The sequence below is a fragment of the Astyanax mexicanus genome, chromosome 12, assembly GCF_023375975.1.
Source record: "Astyanax mexicanus isolate ESR-SI-001 chromosome 12, AstMex3_surface, whole genome shotgun sequence".
NCBI classification, from domain to species: domain Eukaryota; kingdom Metazoa; phylum Chordata; class Actinopteri; order Characiformes; family Acestrorhamphidae; genus Astyanax; species Astyanax mexicanus.
Genome location: NC_064419.1, coordinates 34,944,875 through 34,964,348, shown reverse-complemented (window position 1 = coordinate 34,964,348; position 19,474 = coordinate 34,944,875). Strand labels below are relative to the sequence as shown.

At 35.8% G+C, this 19,474-nt stretch overlaps 2 protein-coding genes across 7 annotated transcripts in view; both read left to right on the top strand.

Annotated features, from left to right (window-relative positions):
* The first annotated feature begins 609 nt into the window (after window positions 1-609).
* Window positions 610-7,651, top strand: tmem230b (transmembrane protein 230b). 3 transcript variants are annotated; one of them, XM_007247206.4, is made up of 4 exons: window positions 610-676; window positions 2,590-2,754; window positions 3,702-3,827; window positions 6,610-7,651. In XM_007247206.4, the coding sequence occupies exons 2-4, from the start codon at window positions 2,659-2,661 to the stop codon at window positions 6,748-6,750; spliced, it is 363 nt and encodes a 120-aa protein (XP_007247268.1). In that variant the 5' UTR covers window positions 610-676; window positions 2,590-2,658; the 3' UTR covers window positions 6,751-7,651. The 3 variants fall into 3 exon arrangements, with proteins under 3 accessions (XP_007247268.1, XP_015460761.1, XP_015460760.1); XM_015605275.3 differs by having other exon boundaries at window positions 655-733; XM_015605274.3 differs by having other exon boundaries at window positions 664-744.
* A 1,831-nt stretch (window positions 7,652-9,482) lies between these two features.
* igsf9b (immunoglobulin superfamily, member 9b) overlaps window positions 9,483-19,474 on the top strand; it is a 43,936-nt gene continuing 33,944 nt past the window's right edge. For 3 of the 4 annotated variants that reach the window (XM_049485807.1, XM_049485806.1, XM_007247204.3), the window contains exon 1: window positions 9,483-10,256. The gene's annotated coding sequence lies outside the window, so the exon portion shown is untranslated. Of the gene's footprint in view, window positions 10,262-19,474 lie in introns of all 4 variants that reach the window. The other variant, XM_049485805.1, reaches the window with a different exon arrangement.

Sequence of the window (19,474 nt, the reverse complement as noted above, 5' to 3'; positions counted from 1 at the left end):
ACTATTGACCAGCCTGAGCTGGCCATTCCCTTTTTTCACAGCACGGTAATACAGACATATTTTTTTTTAAATAGATGGAAGACCCATTTAATTTTGCCGGATAATTACATTTTTAATTGTATTTTTCATTGCAGTTTAATACAGACAAAATGGCTTACTATTCATTCACAGTGTGCAGTTTGGAGTTTGTGAGTGTGTGTTAAGGTAGTGTAGCATACATCTTAATAAAAAAAATGTGAAGAAGTTTGAATTCCTAATTATTATTATTATTATTATTATTATTATTATTATTATTATTAACAAAATATGATATACATAAATGCTGCCTTAAAAAAACAAAATTAATAAAAAAAGATCATATAAATTATCTTTATTAAGAAATATATGGAGAATAAAAATAATGTACATTCAAAATGTAAAAAAAATATCTGTACTTACCCCTTGTTTTATTTTTATATTTTTAATACTTATATATCATACAATTTATATAATTTAATTGTATTCCTTTCAAGTCTACTAATTATACATTCTTCCTTTAGGTATGTACATACGGTTATGTTATAGATTATTCATTTGTGATTTAGCGCCATCTAGTGACAGAGAGTCTTATTTACTAAAAACTGCGCATGCGCGAGCATGAGTTCACTCAGGAAGAGATGGGAATCATAACATGAGGGTATGTGTGAAGTGTGATATTCACATGTAGCTAGTTACCCTAGCATTCAGCTTTCATGTAAGTTATAGGTAAGGCGTTTCAGTGTATGAAAGTCTAATTTGTAATGCTGCACCTCGTATGTATGCTGTTAGTTACGTTATAGCCCTGTCAGTCTGAAAAAGAGGGATTTAACGTTAGCTGGTGCTAGTTAGCCAGACTGACAGCTAGTTAGCATAACAGCTTAAAGATTAGCCTCAAAAACTGCTGGGTTAGAACCGAGTTTAGCCCTGTGTCTGACTGCAGCACAGCCCTGATGCAATTTAGATACTATGTTTGAAATTTAGCTAACGTTAGACCTGTGTGGACAGGAGGTGATATAAACCCTGAAGACTCGCTCAGACATTGGTTGCTGCACTTGTCGATGTAGATTATAATATAGCTACCCAGCTGGCATTTCAACATTGAATCAGTGTTGATGTTATGGTGGAATCAATGGTGAATCAGTGTTGATGTTATTGTTGAATCAACGTCGGATTTGGTGTTGATTTTGAAAAGTAAATCAACATTGATAGGCAACGTCGTTTCAACGTTTCATTGTCGTACGTTCAACCTTAAACCATAGCTCACATTCGGGAGGCTCAAAATTGGATGGAAGAGGTAAAATAAATATGCAGCGATAAAAAAATAAGCAATTTTATTTTTATTCTCTCTCTCTTCTAATATACATCTCTGAGAAGTAGGAACTGCACAACTACATACAAAAAGCTTTTATTACTACAAATAACTAAAAATACAAAATCCCCTGGTAACAGTAGTGCTGCAACAGATTATTATTTTTGGTAGTAAACTAATCAGATTTTTTTTTTTCAATTAGTTGATCAGTCAACGATTATTTGGTGGAATGGTGGAATGGTGGAACAAACTACCTTCCACTACCAGATCAGGAGAATCTCTCACTATTTTTAAGAAACTCCTGAAGACAGAGCTCTTTAAAGAGCACTTACTCTCTTCACACCTTTAACACACTAACTACTTCTAACCTCATTTCCTTCTTCCCCTCCTTCACTCCTCTATCCTATTATTTCCCTTTGACCTACTTTAGGCCCTATCTAAAGATGTTTTACCTGTAACTTCTTTTACTTTTGTACTTCACTATTGTAAGTCACTTGGGACAAAAGCATCTGCCAAATCTAATGTAATGTAATGTATTTCTGCCATGTCCTTCATCTCTAAAAATGATAGAAACAGTTGAACATGATATTTGAAAGGCATTTAAATGTCTAGATGTTGTTTAAACATAGAAATTACTGATATTTAGTGATTAAATATGTAATCTTTTGAGTTTGGGCACTTTTTAAGACACCAACTAAGTTGAGTGTAAACTGTGTGAATGGGCCATTTACCAATCTCCCATTGTGCTTCTCTCCCCAGCAGTTTGTGTAATGCGGTACTGTTATCGATTAGTAGACAATGAAATTTGTAGTCGACAAATTTAAATAATCAACATTGTTGCAGCCCTAGTTAACAGTGTTAACAATAAACTTATCACTAAAATCACTGAGTATAAAGAATTTTACCAACACCTACCAATCTGATTGAAATTTTGATCTAAAAAACACAGCAGCAAAACAAATAAACATGAACATTCCCCCAGATATGTTGAGGAATTGGTGCCAAATTGAAATGCAGTTACTGCAAATTGAAGTAAAATCACTTTTTCATCCCTCCATCCAACCTTTTTTTGAAATTGTTTGGTGATGAAATGTAAAATGCCAATTCAAAAGAAAGAAGGTTGAGGACATTATGTTGATTTAAAGTTAAACAGACATTACTTCACCACATTGTAACATTCAAGGTTGATTGTGTACTAGCTGGGTAACTAACTAGTTAACTGACTAAATGAGTTAACTGATGTTGTTATAAACCTGTTACAGCTGGATAAAGGAAGTATTCGTTGTGCTACATAACTGAGTGAAGAAAAGTAGTCGAAAGAACAGTTTAAAATGCCTGCCAGAAATACAGTGACGAGTGGGCTGCCCAACAGCAAAGTGAGATACTCCAAGCTTGCAAGTGATGATGATGGATATATTGACCTCCAGGTAAGCCCTCCTATTCTCTATTTCTATCACATAGAGCTAATTTCTGCTTCAGTCTCATGCCAGAGGTGATCCTAGGATAAGAGGTTTGGGTTGAGCACTCAATGAGCCCAGTCTTTAAAAAAAAAACTGTACTTGAATTTGAGGAGAGTTTCCAGGAGGGGTGAGTATCTCATATCAGAAGAAATAGAATCATTTAGATTCAAATCAGACACACGAACTTTATTTAACTGGACCAGGTGTGTTACACTGTCTCCATCATCTTATTCAATTTAAATAGCTAAAAGTGGAATGCTACTCAAAACTATAGTATAGAAAAAGTATAGATTTTTCAGGGCATCTGTTCACCCTTTTCTGGACAATGAAATTCTATCATTTATTTGTTTCTTTATTCTCTCACCTGAACAAAGCTTCTTACTTTGGAACAAATATGCAATATTCATGGCTGACTGGCCACACATACACATCACATATCAAGAGTGTGACACTACATGTCTTATTATATCTTCTATTATTCTGTAACATTAATTAACATTAAAGTGTCAGACAACAACAGCATACGAGTGGAGAGAAAGTTGATTATACAATTTGCACAGTGTGGGGAGAGTGCTGTATTTTTGTTTTCTAGGATTTGAGCATTGTCTAGTTTATTAGAGACACACTTCTGTTTAAAAAAAAAACAACAACACAACAGTTTGCTTTCACTTTTAAGGTTGCTGGGACTAATTTTAGGGGAGCTTGAGCCCCCCCCCAAAAAGTCTAGCAATGCCCCTGTCACATTCTATTAATTTAAATAACTTAAATTACAGTTTACAATTTAATTTAGATTTTCAAGTGTTACTTCTTAAAAACATACAGTTAGGGCACAATATTGTTGTCTTTCATGGGTGTTAACATTTCAGGTCATAATGATATGTAATAATATTCTTTCTTTCTTCTTCTTTTTTTAGTTCAAGAAGAGTCCACCCAAGGTCCCATATAAGGCGATTGCTTTGGCCTCTGTTCTATTTCTGATTGGCACAATTTTGATCATCATAGGATCTCTTCTCTTAGCAGGATATTTTGAAATTAATGATGTGAGTATTTTATTATGTTTTTGTAGTCCATGTTGTGTATTAATAGATATACAGTAACATTCATTGTTTCCTCTAAGCTTAACATACTTCGTAACACTTTGCTGTCAGTTTGTGAATTCTAACCTCAGTAGAGTTCATTTTGATTGGAATAAGGTGAATCCTATACAATACTTTGCAAATGTATTTGCGTCTCCTAATTTTCTTTTTATTTATATCTGTCACTCTGACTGATTTTGGGGGATTTTGGCCACCTCTTCTTTGGTAATTTATATTCAGTTTTAAACATTATAAGCAGCAAACTGATTTCTGTGCAAGGATATAGTGAAGTAAGGGTGTCCTGAAGGGAGAATAAAGTCACACACTGTTGGTGTGTTGTTCTCTACTTTCAGTTTTCATACCTAGTGTGACCACATGTTTGTCCCACCCTGGTAGACAGGATGGTAGGATCAAATTAAGAACCTTTAAGGTCTTGCCACAGCGTTGCAGTAGGGTTCAAGTACTACGCATTTGAGATTTCGAAAAGTGAATTTGCTATGCATTTTAAGATCATTGCCTTGCTGATCACAGCATAATAATGGCACATTACTTTCTGGAAGCAGATAGCAAAACTTACTCACACCATAATGCTACCACCACCATGTTTAACTGCGTCTTTGTTAGCGTCAGTTAATGTGGGATTTTTTTGTTTGCAGCACAGCCAAATTATTAAAATTTAATATGCATTAATATTTAAATATTAATAATTTTATATACTAATATAAACACACTGTTTTACATTCATCAGTAATACCTGCTGCAATAAAACAATTGTTTACTGGTGCGCTAGAACTTTAATATTATGTGACTGTATCTTTGAAATGTAGTGACTCATTTTATTTTATTTTTGATATACATATATATATATATATATATATATATATATATATATATATCTTGCTCTGCGTTTACATCCATGGTTCACTTGTGAAAGCTGTTAACGACTCACGCACTGTAATGTGCTAAACAAAAGAATAACTTCATTACATACAAATTTGTAAATTATACTTTTTAAACATGTTAATTAATACATAAATTAGTTTGTCACCAATATGAATGGCATTTTTTTACCTTTTATGATTGATTGAGTTGCAGCAAATGGCAATTTACCCCAGTGTTAAATACTTTATGTATTGTATGACATGTACATACTTTGACAGACACCCGATACTATGTAATTTCAGTCAACACTTGCAACCACAAGCCTCTAATCCATTAATAATAATGAGCAGCAGTAAGACAAAGTTGAGACATCCACTCTTGATAATAACACTAATCTGAGTGGAAGAAACTCCATTCCATTAGAGACCTCAGTAGTTAAGTGAATTGCAATGCCTTTATTAAGCCTTCATGACAAAAGACTTAGCCCTGCTGAAAGTAAACAGTTCAAGCTGTGCTCCGAGAGTTCAGAATGGAGTGTGATTACGTTCCCGCTGTGAAGAGCATCTGATGCTAGCATTAATCCTGTTCATGGATTGTCTGAAGGAGGTCTTCAGTCTACTGCCCTATTTCCTGACTCAGTCCAGATGGTGTTGCAGCCATATCACTCCCAGCACACACACCTGAACTCAATATCAGATATCAGGGTTGATGTTTTTTTCCAGTAGGCTGGTGAAACTGGTAATGCAGACCATGGTAGCTTTGTAAAAAGCATATAAATGTAATAATATAAATAAACTGCATTTTTTTATTACAGTAATACTCACAAAACTGTTATTATTAACATTCACTCTACTTGAATAAAAAAAAAAACTGTATAGTTACTTTACTTTTACTAAAGTCACACTTAGTATCAGTTACTACAAATTCACAGGCATAGACTAACTGTTTACCACTTACAACCTAAAAAAATGCTTACTAACTTTAGCAAGTTGAGGTTACAAACATATATGTCGGTTTAGCTAAAGACTGGATGTTACTCTTTTTCTATATACAGTTAGAGAGAATATTGATATGTCCTTCTCTCTGCATAATATACAAAATACTATTTTAGTTGAAAATAATTTAAAATGTACCATTAGAAAAGAATGATTCTTATGTTAACTGCTGAAAAATAAGTCCCTCTCAGTTACTGTACTGTGGGTCACAGAAGAAATATGTTTACTGTAGAATTTACCTGTAGAATTCATCAAAGAAGAATTTTACCCACCGTTCTCTGTGCAGGTACAACAAAAAAGAGAATAAAACCATGGCAGCACAAAAATGATGCATCATGGAAAATAATACCTCTAGGCAGAGTTCATTTTAAAATGTTAATTTTTAGATTTTTATAATTTCTGTGAAACAATTAAAGACCAAGAAGCATCGACTTTTTGTTCCCTTGTGATTTCTGTGCTGCAATTGCAAGAAACTATATCCACCACCCAGGTTCCTTAGATTGTTCCATTTGTGTGACCAATAAGCTGCATAAAATGAGTCTTCATTTTAGAAATTTGTGTTATAATAATATTTTGCTCACAAAATCAAAATCAGTTATACCGGTATTCAGTGTACAGTAGAATCAAATGTATCGGTCTTGTTGTAATCCTCTCGAGGAGACTCGTAACTTGTGACTTGTGTGACATAAACATAAAGCTTACCCTAATCTCAATGCAGCTGTTAATGAACAAAGCTTCACCATATAAATAATTGATAATGTTTGTAGAAAAGTTACACAAGGCCGTCATTATGTAGTCTAACCACTGTGCTGCATTTTCTGTCTGTGTTCTTCAGAAGTAATGCTATTTTTATCCTGTCTCATTCACAGCACCGTGACCGCACTATACCGGTCCTTATCATTGGGATCCTTGTTTTCCTTCCTGGATTCTACCATTTACGCATAGCCTACTATGCCTCTAAGGGCTACCGAGGATACTCCTACGATGACATCCCAGACTTTGATGATTGAGTAACATGGAACGTCGTGACAGCTCGCTGACGTTTCTGATAGATCTCTGAAGAAGAGCATTCTTTCATGTGCAGACAGACAAAGCTGCGGTTTTGACAAGCTCCCATTTAGAAGTGCACTACTGGAGAAATGATGATGGTACTTGTTAGCGCTGAATATGCTTCTAAAAAAGCTGATAATTTGAGCATAAAGTATCCAGCATGTGCATTTTCATTCCATACCTCAGTAATGGGAAAAATGCTTTTGTGAGACTACATTGCCATGTTTCCTTTAAACCAGATTTGGTTCTGATTAGAACTGAGACAGCATTTGGAAGCATTTGCAGTATCTGTTTTTATTTAACATTGCTTAGAATTGGATTGGGGCTGCAGTAGAAGTGGTTTTCAGGAGGGGAAAAGCTTGTTATCTGTGTCACTTTTGATAATGTTCTGTAGAGCTTAATCTACACACTGCCTTGATCTTCCACTGCAGTAGATGGGCATTTAGTATCACATTCCATGATTTGTATCATTTCAGAGCTATAACAGCGCACCTTACCATTCTATTGTATTATTTATTTGTATTAATTAGTACTTCCACTTTAGTGTTATGATGTTTCCTGTCCATTCTATTGCACTGTAAATGCTGTAAAATTTAGAGATGTGTCCAATCTTTTCTTTAAAGGGCCGGTGTGACTGCAGATTTTCATTCTAAACACCCAGCAGCACACCTGTTTTCACTTGTTTAATTAATTGGTCATTCTTTAAACAACTGATCACGTGTTTCAGTGTGACTGAAGGAAAAGCCACTCAAGCCCTTTGCAGATATGATTGAACGACCCTGATCTACAGCATCAAACATCAATTCTTTTACATTTCTGTAACTAAAAATTAAATAAAGGATTTAAATCTTTTTAAAAGAAGGACTGATCGGAGCCTATTTTCTTATATTTTCAGTGAATAAAAAAGCTAGCTGTATTTCAATTAGAACATTGCAAAAAAATAAAAAATATGTTGGTAAATTGAACTGTTGTGATTGTCAACCTGCGCCACCAAGTGGCTGGAAGGTGAATAGGTCTGAAATCTAAATGATATGTATTCCATCTGTTGTTAAAATTTCCATCTCAAAGTAGAAATACTTAGTACTATATAATTAGTATATTATCTGTTTTGTATCTTATAATTGTGTTATCTAATCATTTTGTCATTAATATTTTATCTAGCAGTGATCAGCTGTCTGAATTTTGTTATTAATCTGTTATCTAATAATTATCTGCTACTAATCTTGGTTGCAAAAAGAAAAAAAGATGAATAAATAGCTTAAATGATCATATTTACTTACTGCATGCACACAGAGCTATTAATAATAGGGCTTCATGATCAGTTTCTTTTTTGTTTTAAATAATAAAATCAGATCCTGGGTGGAACACTTAATGTCTGTTTTATTTAAAAAAATAAAAGTTAAAAGCCTTTTGTTTAAATTTTTATCACAGCATTAAGGGGTCATATAATATTTATTAAACTGCAAGCAAGATTAATAAGAAATACTAATTAACTAACAGATTAATAACAATTATCAGACAACAGATCATTGCTAAATAAAAGATTTATAACAAATATTTTATGTGGGGGATTTGGAAAACATATTTTTTCCAGTGTGAAGAAAAAGCCCCTTACTGTGACCACACAATCAAAATGAACATATTTAATTTAACAGACATTTTTTTTAATTTTTGGCTGTGTTGTTATATTAACAGCAAGGAAAACAGTCCCAAAAATTCCTAATTCATCCTAAAGTTAAAAGAGAAGTTTAGACAAAAATGAGAATGAAAGTGTTTACAGATTAAATAAGCCTGCGTTTAAGTCAGTGGGTAAAGTTTCCCCAGCCTTTCTCTCTCTGTCTCTCTGGGTTGTATATACCACTGGCCCTTTTGTCTGCAATGTGAAACAAGGACAAATACCTACTGAGATGAATTAAAATAAAAGGCATTAACCATCTATGGAAAAGTGTTGCTCTTCTCTCAGGGAACACTTTTTGTTTTGTTATTACACCATACCATGCATTATATTGTATGTGTTTATTTATTAGTTTATTTACTTTTAATATAATATTACAAGCCTGTAAAAATCCAGCTAAGCTTGCTCTTGACCAGCATAAGGTGATTTTTTTAATGACCAGCTGGTCTTGAGCTGGATATTTTAGCAGGGAAGGCATATATATGTCCAATACAATGAGATGTACAGTGACAAGTGGGTAATAAATACAACTAATAAAACTGTAAATGTGCAAGAATATGTGAAGATGTATATTTGGCTGTTTATATTATTTTATAAGTTTATCTTGCTGTAAACTTTCTAAGACCCTGTTTTTCCAGGTTATTTTGGGAAGGTTATAGTATCCCAAGCTTTTAAAATAATATATATATATATATTTTTTTTTTCTTCCCATAGAGGGTTAAAATAAAACGTAGTCTAATAAATATTTTTTATTTTAATTAGGCCTATACAGTAATTTATTTTAAACAAACAGTGTTAAATAAACACTAAAAAAATCACTATGTATGTTTAGGTCTCCTTTTGTCTGCCAGGCTTTTACAAGTCAGGAGGTCAAACAAACGGAAAGCAGGAGCGACGGCGGGTGATTTTGTGATTTTTCAATCTGGACAGGAGGAGAGCACATGGACCGAGGAGGCGGGGGGAGGAGGAGGCTCGTCTCGGGGGGAGGGAGAGGGAGAGAGAGGCGCTCGGGGAGAGAGGGAGAGGTAGCTCAGAGAAGAAACCCCAACCACAAAGTAGACAGACGGTTTGTCCGTCAGGCCAGGGTACTCGTGGTCTCTGAGGGGCTGCAGGGGCTGGAGCACATGTTCCGTAGTTTCTAAACTTTCAGCTGGAAAACAATAGTCTCTTCTTCCTCAGCTACAGTGGACCAGGTGGGGAGTAAGTTAGATAGCTTTGGTTGTTTATTTCAGCCTCCATAGTCTCTCAATCTGGAGACTGAATCAGCCCCACAGCAAGAAACACACAGACGCGCGCGAAACTCTCAGCGGAGCGGCGCGCGCTGCTCCTCCTCTACTGGACCTTAGTTACACTTCGGTCGTTAGTTAGCAGGTTAGAATCCAGCGGCGGCCCACCTCTCCGCGCCCACCCGAGACTCAAAACTGCGTGTTAACTGGACTGAACCGCGTCTTCTCGTGAAGAACAACTGGAACTTGTGAGAGAACAGTGAATGGCTCCAGCCTGGCAGCGTACTGGAGCTGAACACCTGCCGCTGAGGAGATATTATAAAACTGCGGAGACCCAAACAGAGGGTAACCGATCAGCCTCAACAGAAACAGAGCCCTTACCAAACTGTAGAACTGGTTAAAAGTAGTTAACGTTACTGTTCTGCTATAAACTGGATTTAGACAGCGTTAAAAGCCTCCCTAAACTTTATTTGGGATTTAAAAGAAGAAGAGAAGAAGAAGGAGGAGGAGGAATCATCCATGGAGTGACTTCTGTTTGTTGACTTCAGACAAGTGCCTAAATAAGGTAAGGTAAGCTAACATAAACTTGAAGCTAGTTGTTAACAACATTAGCTTGCTATGTTAACATTAACCGTTTCAGTGCATACTGGTTAGCTAAGCTAGCTAGTGAGCTAGGTAGTTAACTAACTGGCTAGTCTAGCTTACTCTACTATTAGTGTTAAATTAATAATGTGAACACTATATTTAACACTATTATAACGTTAACCTTGTTTAACACTAGCTAACCTAACCATAATAATCTGAAACAGAGCCGTTAAAACTGTAGAACTGATTAAAGGTTGGTAACGTTAAACATTTCTTTACTGATATAAACTGGATTTAGCTAACCTAACTAAATAACCATCCTAAACTTTGGGATTTATTTATAGTTTAAATTAAGAAGAGGAGGGGAATTTAATGGAGTAACCTCTGTTTTATGACTTCAGACACGTTCCTAAATAAAGTAGGTTAGCTAGGTTAGGATACACTTGAAGCTAGCCAACGTTAACATTAACCGTTTAGCCGGTGCAGATATGTTTGTTAACCTAGCTAACTAGCTAAGCTAGCCAACCAGTTAGTGTTACTTTATTTTTATAGTTAGCTAGCTTATACAGAGTGGCAAATCAAAGTGCTAGAAATAAATAAGGATTTTTTTTTCTTAGATTTTATTTTTCTATGCTATTTTTAAATGTGAATTTTATTTATTTTATTTTTATTCATTTTATGAAATACAGTATATTTTTTACTTATCTTGTAAAAAACAAAGATTTGATTGCACCCAATTTTCTATTTTCGATTTTAACTGACCTACCTACTCTTGTCTACATACATTATTCATATTTATCCATTGTATAGTAACAGTGCATTTCATTAAATGCAGTGTGGTGTGTAAAAGTTTAATTGCACACATGATATTTTATATATAAATGTATATTATTTAGACTGTGTTTTGTTAACAGAGTGGTCTATTCTAGACCTTTAAAGCCTATATGCAGGTGTTATGAGCTGCACATGAGGCACAGCGGGTGTGTGGGAACAATGGCCAGCAGCTCCTTCACTGGTGGACAGCGTTCACATGCTTTCTTCTACATCCAACCACCACCAGCTTTTAGAACACAGTCCCCCTCAAACCCCACTCATTCATTCACCCACGCTCCCTCCTTCACTTATTAAAGAAAGTGTTTCTTAAAAACTAATAAAGAAGCATGTAGCTGATAGAGAAGCATGTAGCAAAACATGTTATAGTTCATATTCTTGAACTAGATTAAAGGTCTGGTCTGCTTTTAGTATGAGTGTCTCAAAGTCTGCTTGGAACTCCTGACTGAACAATTCAGTAATTATCATAGCCTATTTGGGTGCTAAAAAGCAGGAGTTACACATGCAAATCCCCTATTGTGCTTGTGATGGTCCCCATGTAAGGAGTTGATGGGGACTCGCAAAAGCAAGCATGTGGACATTGGGGTGTTGTGAAATGGTGGGGGAGTGGGGGACCTCTGCCTCTGTCATTGTGTATGAAATATCATGCTGTCCCCCTTCCAGATGCACGATAAGCATAATTAACAGTAATTTGTTCATGAGGGAATTGATAGGCCTTATAGTTTCCACAGTGTCAGTCTTCAAAGATCATGTCATTGTAACGTCTGTCGCCAGGACATTTATCAGTGCAGTCAGCTGGTTTGATGACCGCTTAAAAATCTTTGCCATTTTCCGGCACCAGACGCTGTGTTTGAATTACAGAGTAATCCCCAAGTGGTTAATGGTTCTGCAGGGGGCTATCTGGGTGGTTGTGAGTGGCTTTGTAAAAGTAAACTTTCTCACTCAGTAAAAGGGCCACCACTGTTGCCAGAGTCTGTGTGGCTCAAAACTCAGAAACTCCATTCATCTGGGGTACATGCTGACTTATTTCATAGCCTGGCCTTTTCTCACTGTTTATGTGCAAACACAGATTAGTGATGTTGGCACCATCTGTTTTCATAAATCATACATACAGCTGTTCTAATCAAAGGTCTCAGCGGGTGTGCACAATTGAAAAACTGAACATTTGTGGAGCATGTGGCTTTTTTTCTCTGTTATTGACATTCTCTTTATTTTTTCTCTTTATACATTTATCTGTCAAACACATTAAAATCTTTGTTGTAATGTCACATCAACACCCTGGGCTTGATGCTTTGCTCAGTTTACTATTTTTCTTTGAGACATTAATGCACAATGTAGTCACTTAATGTTTTTTTCAGTTGGTTGGAGTAAAAGCTAGACATGGGGATTACAGTAAGTCACTGCTATTACAGGGTACTACTTGAAGCATTGAGTGCATACTGAGGTCTTAAATAATCATGAGTGCACACATGGGTATATCCCGTGAGAGATGCACGAGCGAGGCACGAGACCAGTGCTGGGGTATTACTGTTCTGTAGCGAATAATAATACATGCTCCAATTAAAGCTAAATGCTATTCTTTGCTTCAAGATTCAACTCTTATAACTTAAGTCATTAAAACTAAACTGTTTAGTTATAATTATGTAATTGTGTATAAAAATAAATAGTGACTTAATTGTTTATTTACAGATTTAAACACAACCATAATGAATCTTGGCATGATATCACACCTGAGTTGATGTCTTTTGCAGTGACTATTTCAAAACATTTTCATATTTTTCAAATATGAACTTTGGATTTTACCACAACTGGTTCTTAACAAATTTCCATTCTTTTACAATATAGCCAGAAAACAATTGTGACACTTTTATGTCCTGTGTTGTCATTATGTGCATTGCTCTAGGTTAGCGTTGTTAGACATATAGGTTGGTAACCATGCATGGAAACATGTCCACAGACAGACGTTGTTAAGTTCATTGTGTACAATTTCTTTAACCTGAATATTTGACATACATACATGTTACCTTTCTGGTCTGTTGCTGAATTATTCAGACATTGAAATAACTGAGACTATTTAACATGAATTGACAAGTCATGAAGCTTGATGTATGCGGCATGTTGTTTTAGCAAAACTTCTTGATTGTAGCAGATGAGCAGTACCAGCTTATCCTGTGCATTAGAGGACTAAACGGGCTTTAAGGTGCTGCCCTGGCATCTGAGGGCATTGATTAGACTCTGTCACATATCTGGCTCCTATTAGAAGTGATAATTTCCAGAGATATCTTACCATCCTGATCCCTGCCAGCTGTAGTTACCTGTTACCAAAGAGTAACCTATTGTTGTCCAAAAGAACATTAGAACCTTTCTTAATGGTTCTGGCAATGCATGCTACTAAAGCATTCAGTAAAATATTTTGATAACATGACACAGGGACACAGGGACAGCAGTAATTGAAACTGAATCTTACACATTTAATTTGTTTCTAAGCTACTAACACAGCATGTTTAATTGTATTATAATAACTTTATTTTGACTTTTGTTTCATTAGTCATAGAGTCATGAATGCTACCAGTGCATTAACAAAACCTGCTTGTTGATTCTACTTCAGATTGCTCTGTTGCTGAAGTGTTTTTACCATATTTCTGGTAATAAAACAAGATCAACAGTGTGACGCTGGCCTACTGTCCTTGCGATTGTCCTCTGTCCCCTTTCTTGGCCTGCTCTACCAGCTCGTTCTCTGTAAGGATCATCCAGGATTAGTGACAGAGTAATACAGCTGCTTATCGAGCTGTCTCTGACACCTGCAGCACCCATTACACACTTCAGTATAGAGCAGCAAGGCTACACAGTCATCACAGAGAGATTCATCATTACTAAAAGATATATGAGATGTTTTCACAAGGCTCTTATCACTATTTATTTGTTGGCCTTCAAGACCCAACTCAACAAACTAGAAAATGCTTAATGTCTGCATGAAGTATCTTGCAGGGTCAGTCAAGATAAAGATTTATGTGAGATTATGTAAAACATATGTATGTGGAAGTAATTTCTGTGTAATGATAACACAAAATATGTCTGTATGTGCCATTTTTTATGTGGCATAATTTTCAGCAAATTCTTATAGCCTCGATTCAACCTGCCTGTTTTAAGTCTTTCAGCGCAAGAGGGATTATTCTTTCTCCTCAAACCATGTTTTTCACCTTGGAATGCACAAAAAGCATTCTAAGAGCAACACCTGTAACTTTTAGAGAGCTATTGGACGCATATTATGCAGTAGCAGTACCACATGATAATACGAGATAAACCCACCAAGTACTGTTGCTCGTAAAGAAACCAACCTGGCATCCGTCCTAGAACACAGATTTGTATTTGTGAACACAGCTTCAGTTTTTGCTTGTGAATGGACAACAAAACTTGAAGTTTACCTAAGCTAGGGATTACAAGGTGCTGGAACAACCAGCTTTGGCAGCTGTCAGCTGGATCAAAACAAGCATGCATCAGCTAAGCTAGAAGAGTGATGTCTGTGGTTTGATTGACAATATAACGCCCTGACTTTCAAGGCCTTCACTGGCCCTGCTATAATCAATGTTTAATTCATTTATCCCATCAAAGCCCTGAGCAGCAGGAGTGAATAAGTGCCAACATAGAAATGTGCCAATGAGAGAAAGATCCTCCAAGGGCTGCTGCAGTCTGTCCAAGGGGGGCAATCTCAGTCGTGTAACAGATGCTACAGGTCTTAAGTGGATAAACTGGCGCAAAACCGTGCGTGTTGACATGTCAGCTTCTAAGTATAATCTTAAATGATGCAGATTGCTGTTTGATTGGTTATGTTCATATCAAAGCAAAAACAGCTGTTATGCATGGCCAGTGCAACTTAAAATCATTTCCAAGGGTCCTTCACTCACCTCATAACCATCTGTTTTACATTGGCTGTTCTTCCTGCAGGTGCTTGTGAAACTTAAGCAAGCATTTGGCCTGAAACCCCAAGCTGGTCACTTAATATGTAAACGTTTTCTAATTGATATGTGTATGTTTTATGGCCATTGGGAAGCCTGACTTTTTCACTTTTTTCCTGGTAAAAGTGTGCCTTTACTGCATTTACTATTATTTAATTATAGGAAAGAATTTTAAGAAATTATTTTTTCAAAGTTGGAAAAACATGAATATCACATGACAACCATACGCTGTGTACACCAGGTTACTTCAGTTGGTTTAAGTACCAGGATTAAGGCCAAAACCCAAAATGGATACAAAACTATGGATATAAAACTGATCATTCATCTACTTCAGGGGGTGTTCTAAGAAGCTTTTGAGCCATCGTATAGCAGTGTAAACACTTGTTTTCTTTAAAATGCATTTGATAACTGAAATTTCTCCAAGCACAATGGAAACAACAATAATAAATACGCATAATATATAAAATAATGAATGGAATTAGCATATTCCACTTCAGGTAGCAATCAGATTTCAACAACCAAGTGTAAATGTATGTGGTTTAAATCTTATCAGGATTCAATCTAAAAACGAGTCCCATTATGAGACCAGGTGTATGCAGGGTCAAACAGACTCTCCACTGGGTATTATTGTGCTGTTCACTTCATAAATTGTTATGAATTTAGAATATACATTTAAAATGTTTTGAAAACAACGTATTTTACAGCCCAGTATAGTTTCCCATCTACCTCATCTTTGTATAACTATGCAAAGTTAAATACAGGTTTCCATTCTAGGCCACCTTTAAGTGTCAAAGAAGGCCATCCTGTAGATCTCATTAGTGGCCTGTAAGTATAGTGGACACCTGTGCAAAGGATTACCTACAAAACACCTTTCATCAAGCATAGCTTTACAAGTATATTTACTTTTTAAATAGTGTAGTATATTTGAATCCTCTTTCTCTGTGCTGAATAATTGTTTGCACATGTGTTCAGCAAACTCTGAGAACTGAGAGTGTATTGTTTTTGAGACTGGGACACACCTGCAAAGTAAGGGGGCAGTAATGTAATGTTGGCCGGCCGCTCGTCCCCTCCCCTTGACTCTTCCTGAGCATGTATACTTTGTTCTCTCTTTCCCTCAGAAACCCTCTCACAAGACAGCCTTGTTGGACCTGGCTACATGCAGAGCAACACAAAGCCCAGCCCTGCTCCATTTAGTTAGTATCTAAGCTCTGCTTCTCGATCAGAGCCCTCTGAACCATCAGGAATGTAAAAATAATCTATGGGTGGCCATGTGTTACAGTGATTTAATTATAACAATTACAAAATGTTGTACAAAAGTGTTTTAGTACACCCATGTTATAAATTCTTATTTTGCTATAGGAGCATTACAGTGTATTTTTTCTTTAGCAGGCCATAGTTGAAAGACATTATCCCATTTTAAGACAGAATTCAACTTATAAATACTGTATATAGAATTGTATGTATACAAATCTGATAATAAAACTTGGATCTCATGCATTTGCTATTAGCAGTCAACACCCCCACAACCAGATGATTCTTGTTTTGCTATAGTATTGTTGTTCAAGAATCTCAGGAATCTCAAATCTAGTAAACACCACAGGCTGTATCTGGCATTTTGTATTAAGAATGATAAAAATGGCAGTTTTATCAGTTATTTGGAATAGTCAAATGCATTTATTAATTGCCCATTGTTGTGCATATTATGTGGTGACTTTGCTCTACTGCACTGACTTATCATTGATGATATTTTTTTCTTGAGCTGTTTGTCTTAATGGTGACGCTGCTTTTGCTCAGAAACACACTGTTGCAGGGGAAGTCTCATTTTGCCTGTGAATGATGCAGTTGTGTGCAATACGGGCCAACACTGTGCAATAGCAGGCTTTTGTAATTCCTTGCTTGAAGGACAAATGTACAACCGTCTGTGGACTCAAAATTCCAATGACTGCTATTCAAATCATATTCCCCTCTAGGCATGTGTTTGTGAAAGATAGAAATGGAAATATGACCAGTGTGTTTTGTTTAAACAATAGTATTTCTATTTGTTAGTACATTTCTCACTTTTTACATGTTTAACCATATTTTTCTCAGACACATTTTTGCCTAATGATGGCATTATATATACTTTCACCAAGCATTTTATTAGCAACAGATTTAATTCTTCATGACAGGTGTTACACAAGATGTTGGAAATATTTGTTTGAGATTCTGGATTCTTGCATCAAATAGTTCCTGAAGTTTTTTTCAGGAGCACTTTTTTATGCAGTGAATCTTCCTTCCTGTCACATTCCAAAGTGTTACATTGTTATTCAAATTTGTTGACTAGGAAGGCATTAAGAACACTTAGCTCATTGTCATGTTCTTTAAACAGGTTTGAGATGGCATTTGCAATTGATGGCTAAATTGAAGTTAGAAATAGACAAAATAGACAGACAAAAATGGGAGAACTGCATGTTGCAATTATATCAGCATGATTTACTGTATATACACTATATAACCAAAAGATTGCATTAATAAATATGATAAATGCATTCAGCTAGTTGCACCCATCGCTGACACAGTTGTGCAAATACATGTACACACAGCTTGTCTAGTCCCCGTAGAGACGTCTTACCAAATACAAAAGGATTTTCTAGAGCAGGTAAACATAAAAAAATTGGCACCAATCTCAATGTAAGATGTGGGCTAGACGGGTATAAAGCCTCCAGTGGTGAGCTGTGGAGCAGTGGAACTGTGTTCTCTCTAAAATTATGATGTTTCATTGAATATTTTTGGGACTAAGATAAGGAGATGGGGATGAGATCGGGTGATGATGAGCCAACATCCTGACCATACTAATTCTCTGAATGCAATCAAATTCCAGCATTTCTGTATGTTTTGTGTTTGTGACTTATGAGTGCCCAAATGTATGATTTTCTTTCTAACCATTATGAGGTAGACTTGCATGTTTACTTTGGATTATTGTCTTCTTTAATTAACCAGCTTCAGCTCACAAAAAGATAGATTACTTGATGTTCTTTTGATACAAAACAGAAATCAGAGCTCAGTTAGTGGTAGAAATTAACCTCAAATCATCACACAGGTTTTTTTCCCTGAAAAACAATGTTACGTTTTTGTGCCAAAAAGGTTTTACTTTAAATTCAGCTGTGTAAAAAAACACTGAACTTTGTGTGCATTTATATACCTATAATTTAAAAATGATCACTGCTGTACAATACTTGCCCAGTGTTTTTGTACAGTATGGTTCTGACTGTAGTCCAGTGCAGTGAATATAAAGTTCCAAAGCTAGATTTATAGTAGATAGGGATGGCCCAGATCAAGGTTAATTGTTGGTTGAATTGCTCATATTACCATAATTTTTCCCTACAATTTGTGACATGATAAGACTGTCAGTGGCCCAGGAGGTATATAAAATGAGAATATTGTGCCAAGAGATTAATATATGTTTTGCACACAGCTCATAAATACAGATTCTGAAACTGTGGCAGTAGAATACGAAGGGCTGTGTGGCTTTTATCATACCTGTGGTTGTTCTGAAGGATATAACTCTGCCAAAGAATCTTATTTTCCACTGGCTCAAGCAGACAGATCATGCGCTGTAGAAAGTTCATGAGTTCATTCATTATTTTGAGGAAAGTGATACTCTAGTGTAGTCATATAAGAACGCTGTTAAAATGTTGAGTTTGAGGTTGTTTTCTTTAACATTAAATAGATTACATATAAATCATGATACATGTTTGCATGTGGCACATGCTTTCTTGAAAAAGCCGCTCAGCTTCACTGTTGGTGTAATAAACTTAAAGTAATAAGCTGGTATAAGTGGCTTTGAAAGTGTTTGTGTGTTTGAGAGTGTGAGATTGTGTGGTAAAGCAAAGGGGGTGCTGCTTTCAGGTACTACATTCGTGTAAATGTTTGCCAGCATGTTATTAAATTTACCCCCACTTTCATTTCCATTCAGCTTGAAACACAACTCATCCACAGCACTGCAGAGGACCAAACAGAGCAGCAATATTTCTGTAAATCTCTCTCTCTCTCTCTCTCTCTCTCTCTCTCTGAATGCCAATATATCAACCATAACATATTTGCTACTATTTCTACATCTCAGGCAATGTAATGATAAAATATAATAATGAACTGTCATGTCACATTTTTAAAAAATATATATCACATGTCATGAAAGTATGACTATGTTTCAAAGTATCAAAAACTAATTTGTTTATATAGTGCATTTTAAAGCAAAAAATCAGTAAATAAGGAAAACATAGCTGTGATTAATTAAAAGTTGACAATGGCTAGAAAAAAAACTCAAAGCTGCCGAAAAAAAACCTTGAGAGGAAACACAAGGAACCATCCTTTGGTTGTAGCAGTAGCTCGATGGCAGCTTGTGTGAAGCAAGTAGCAGAACCAAATGGTG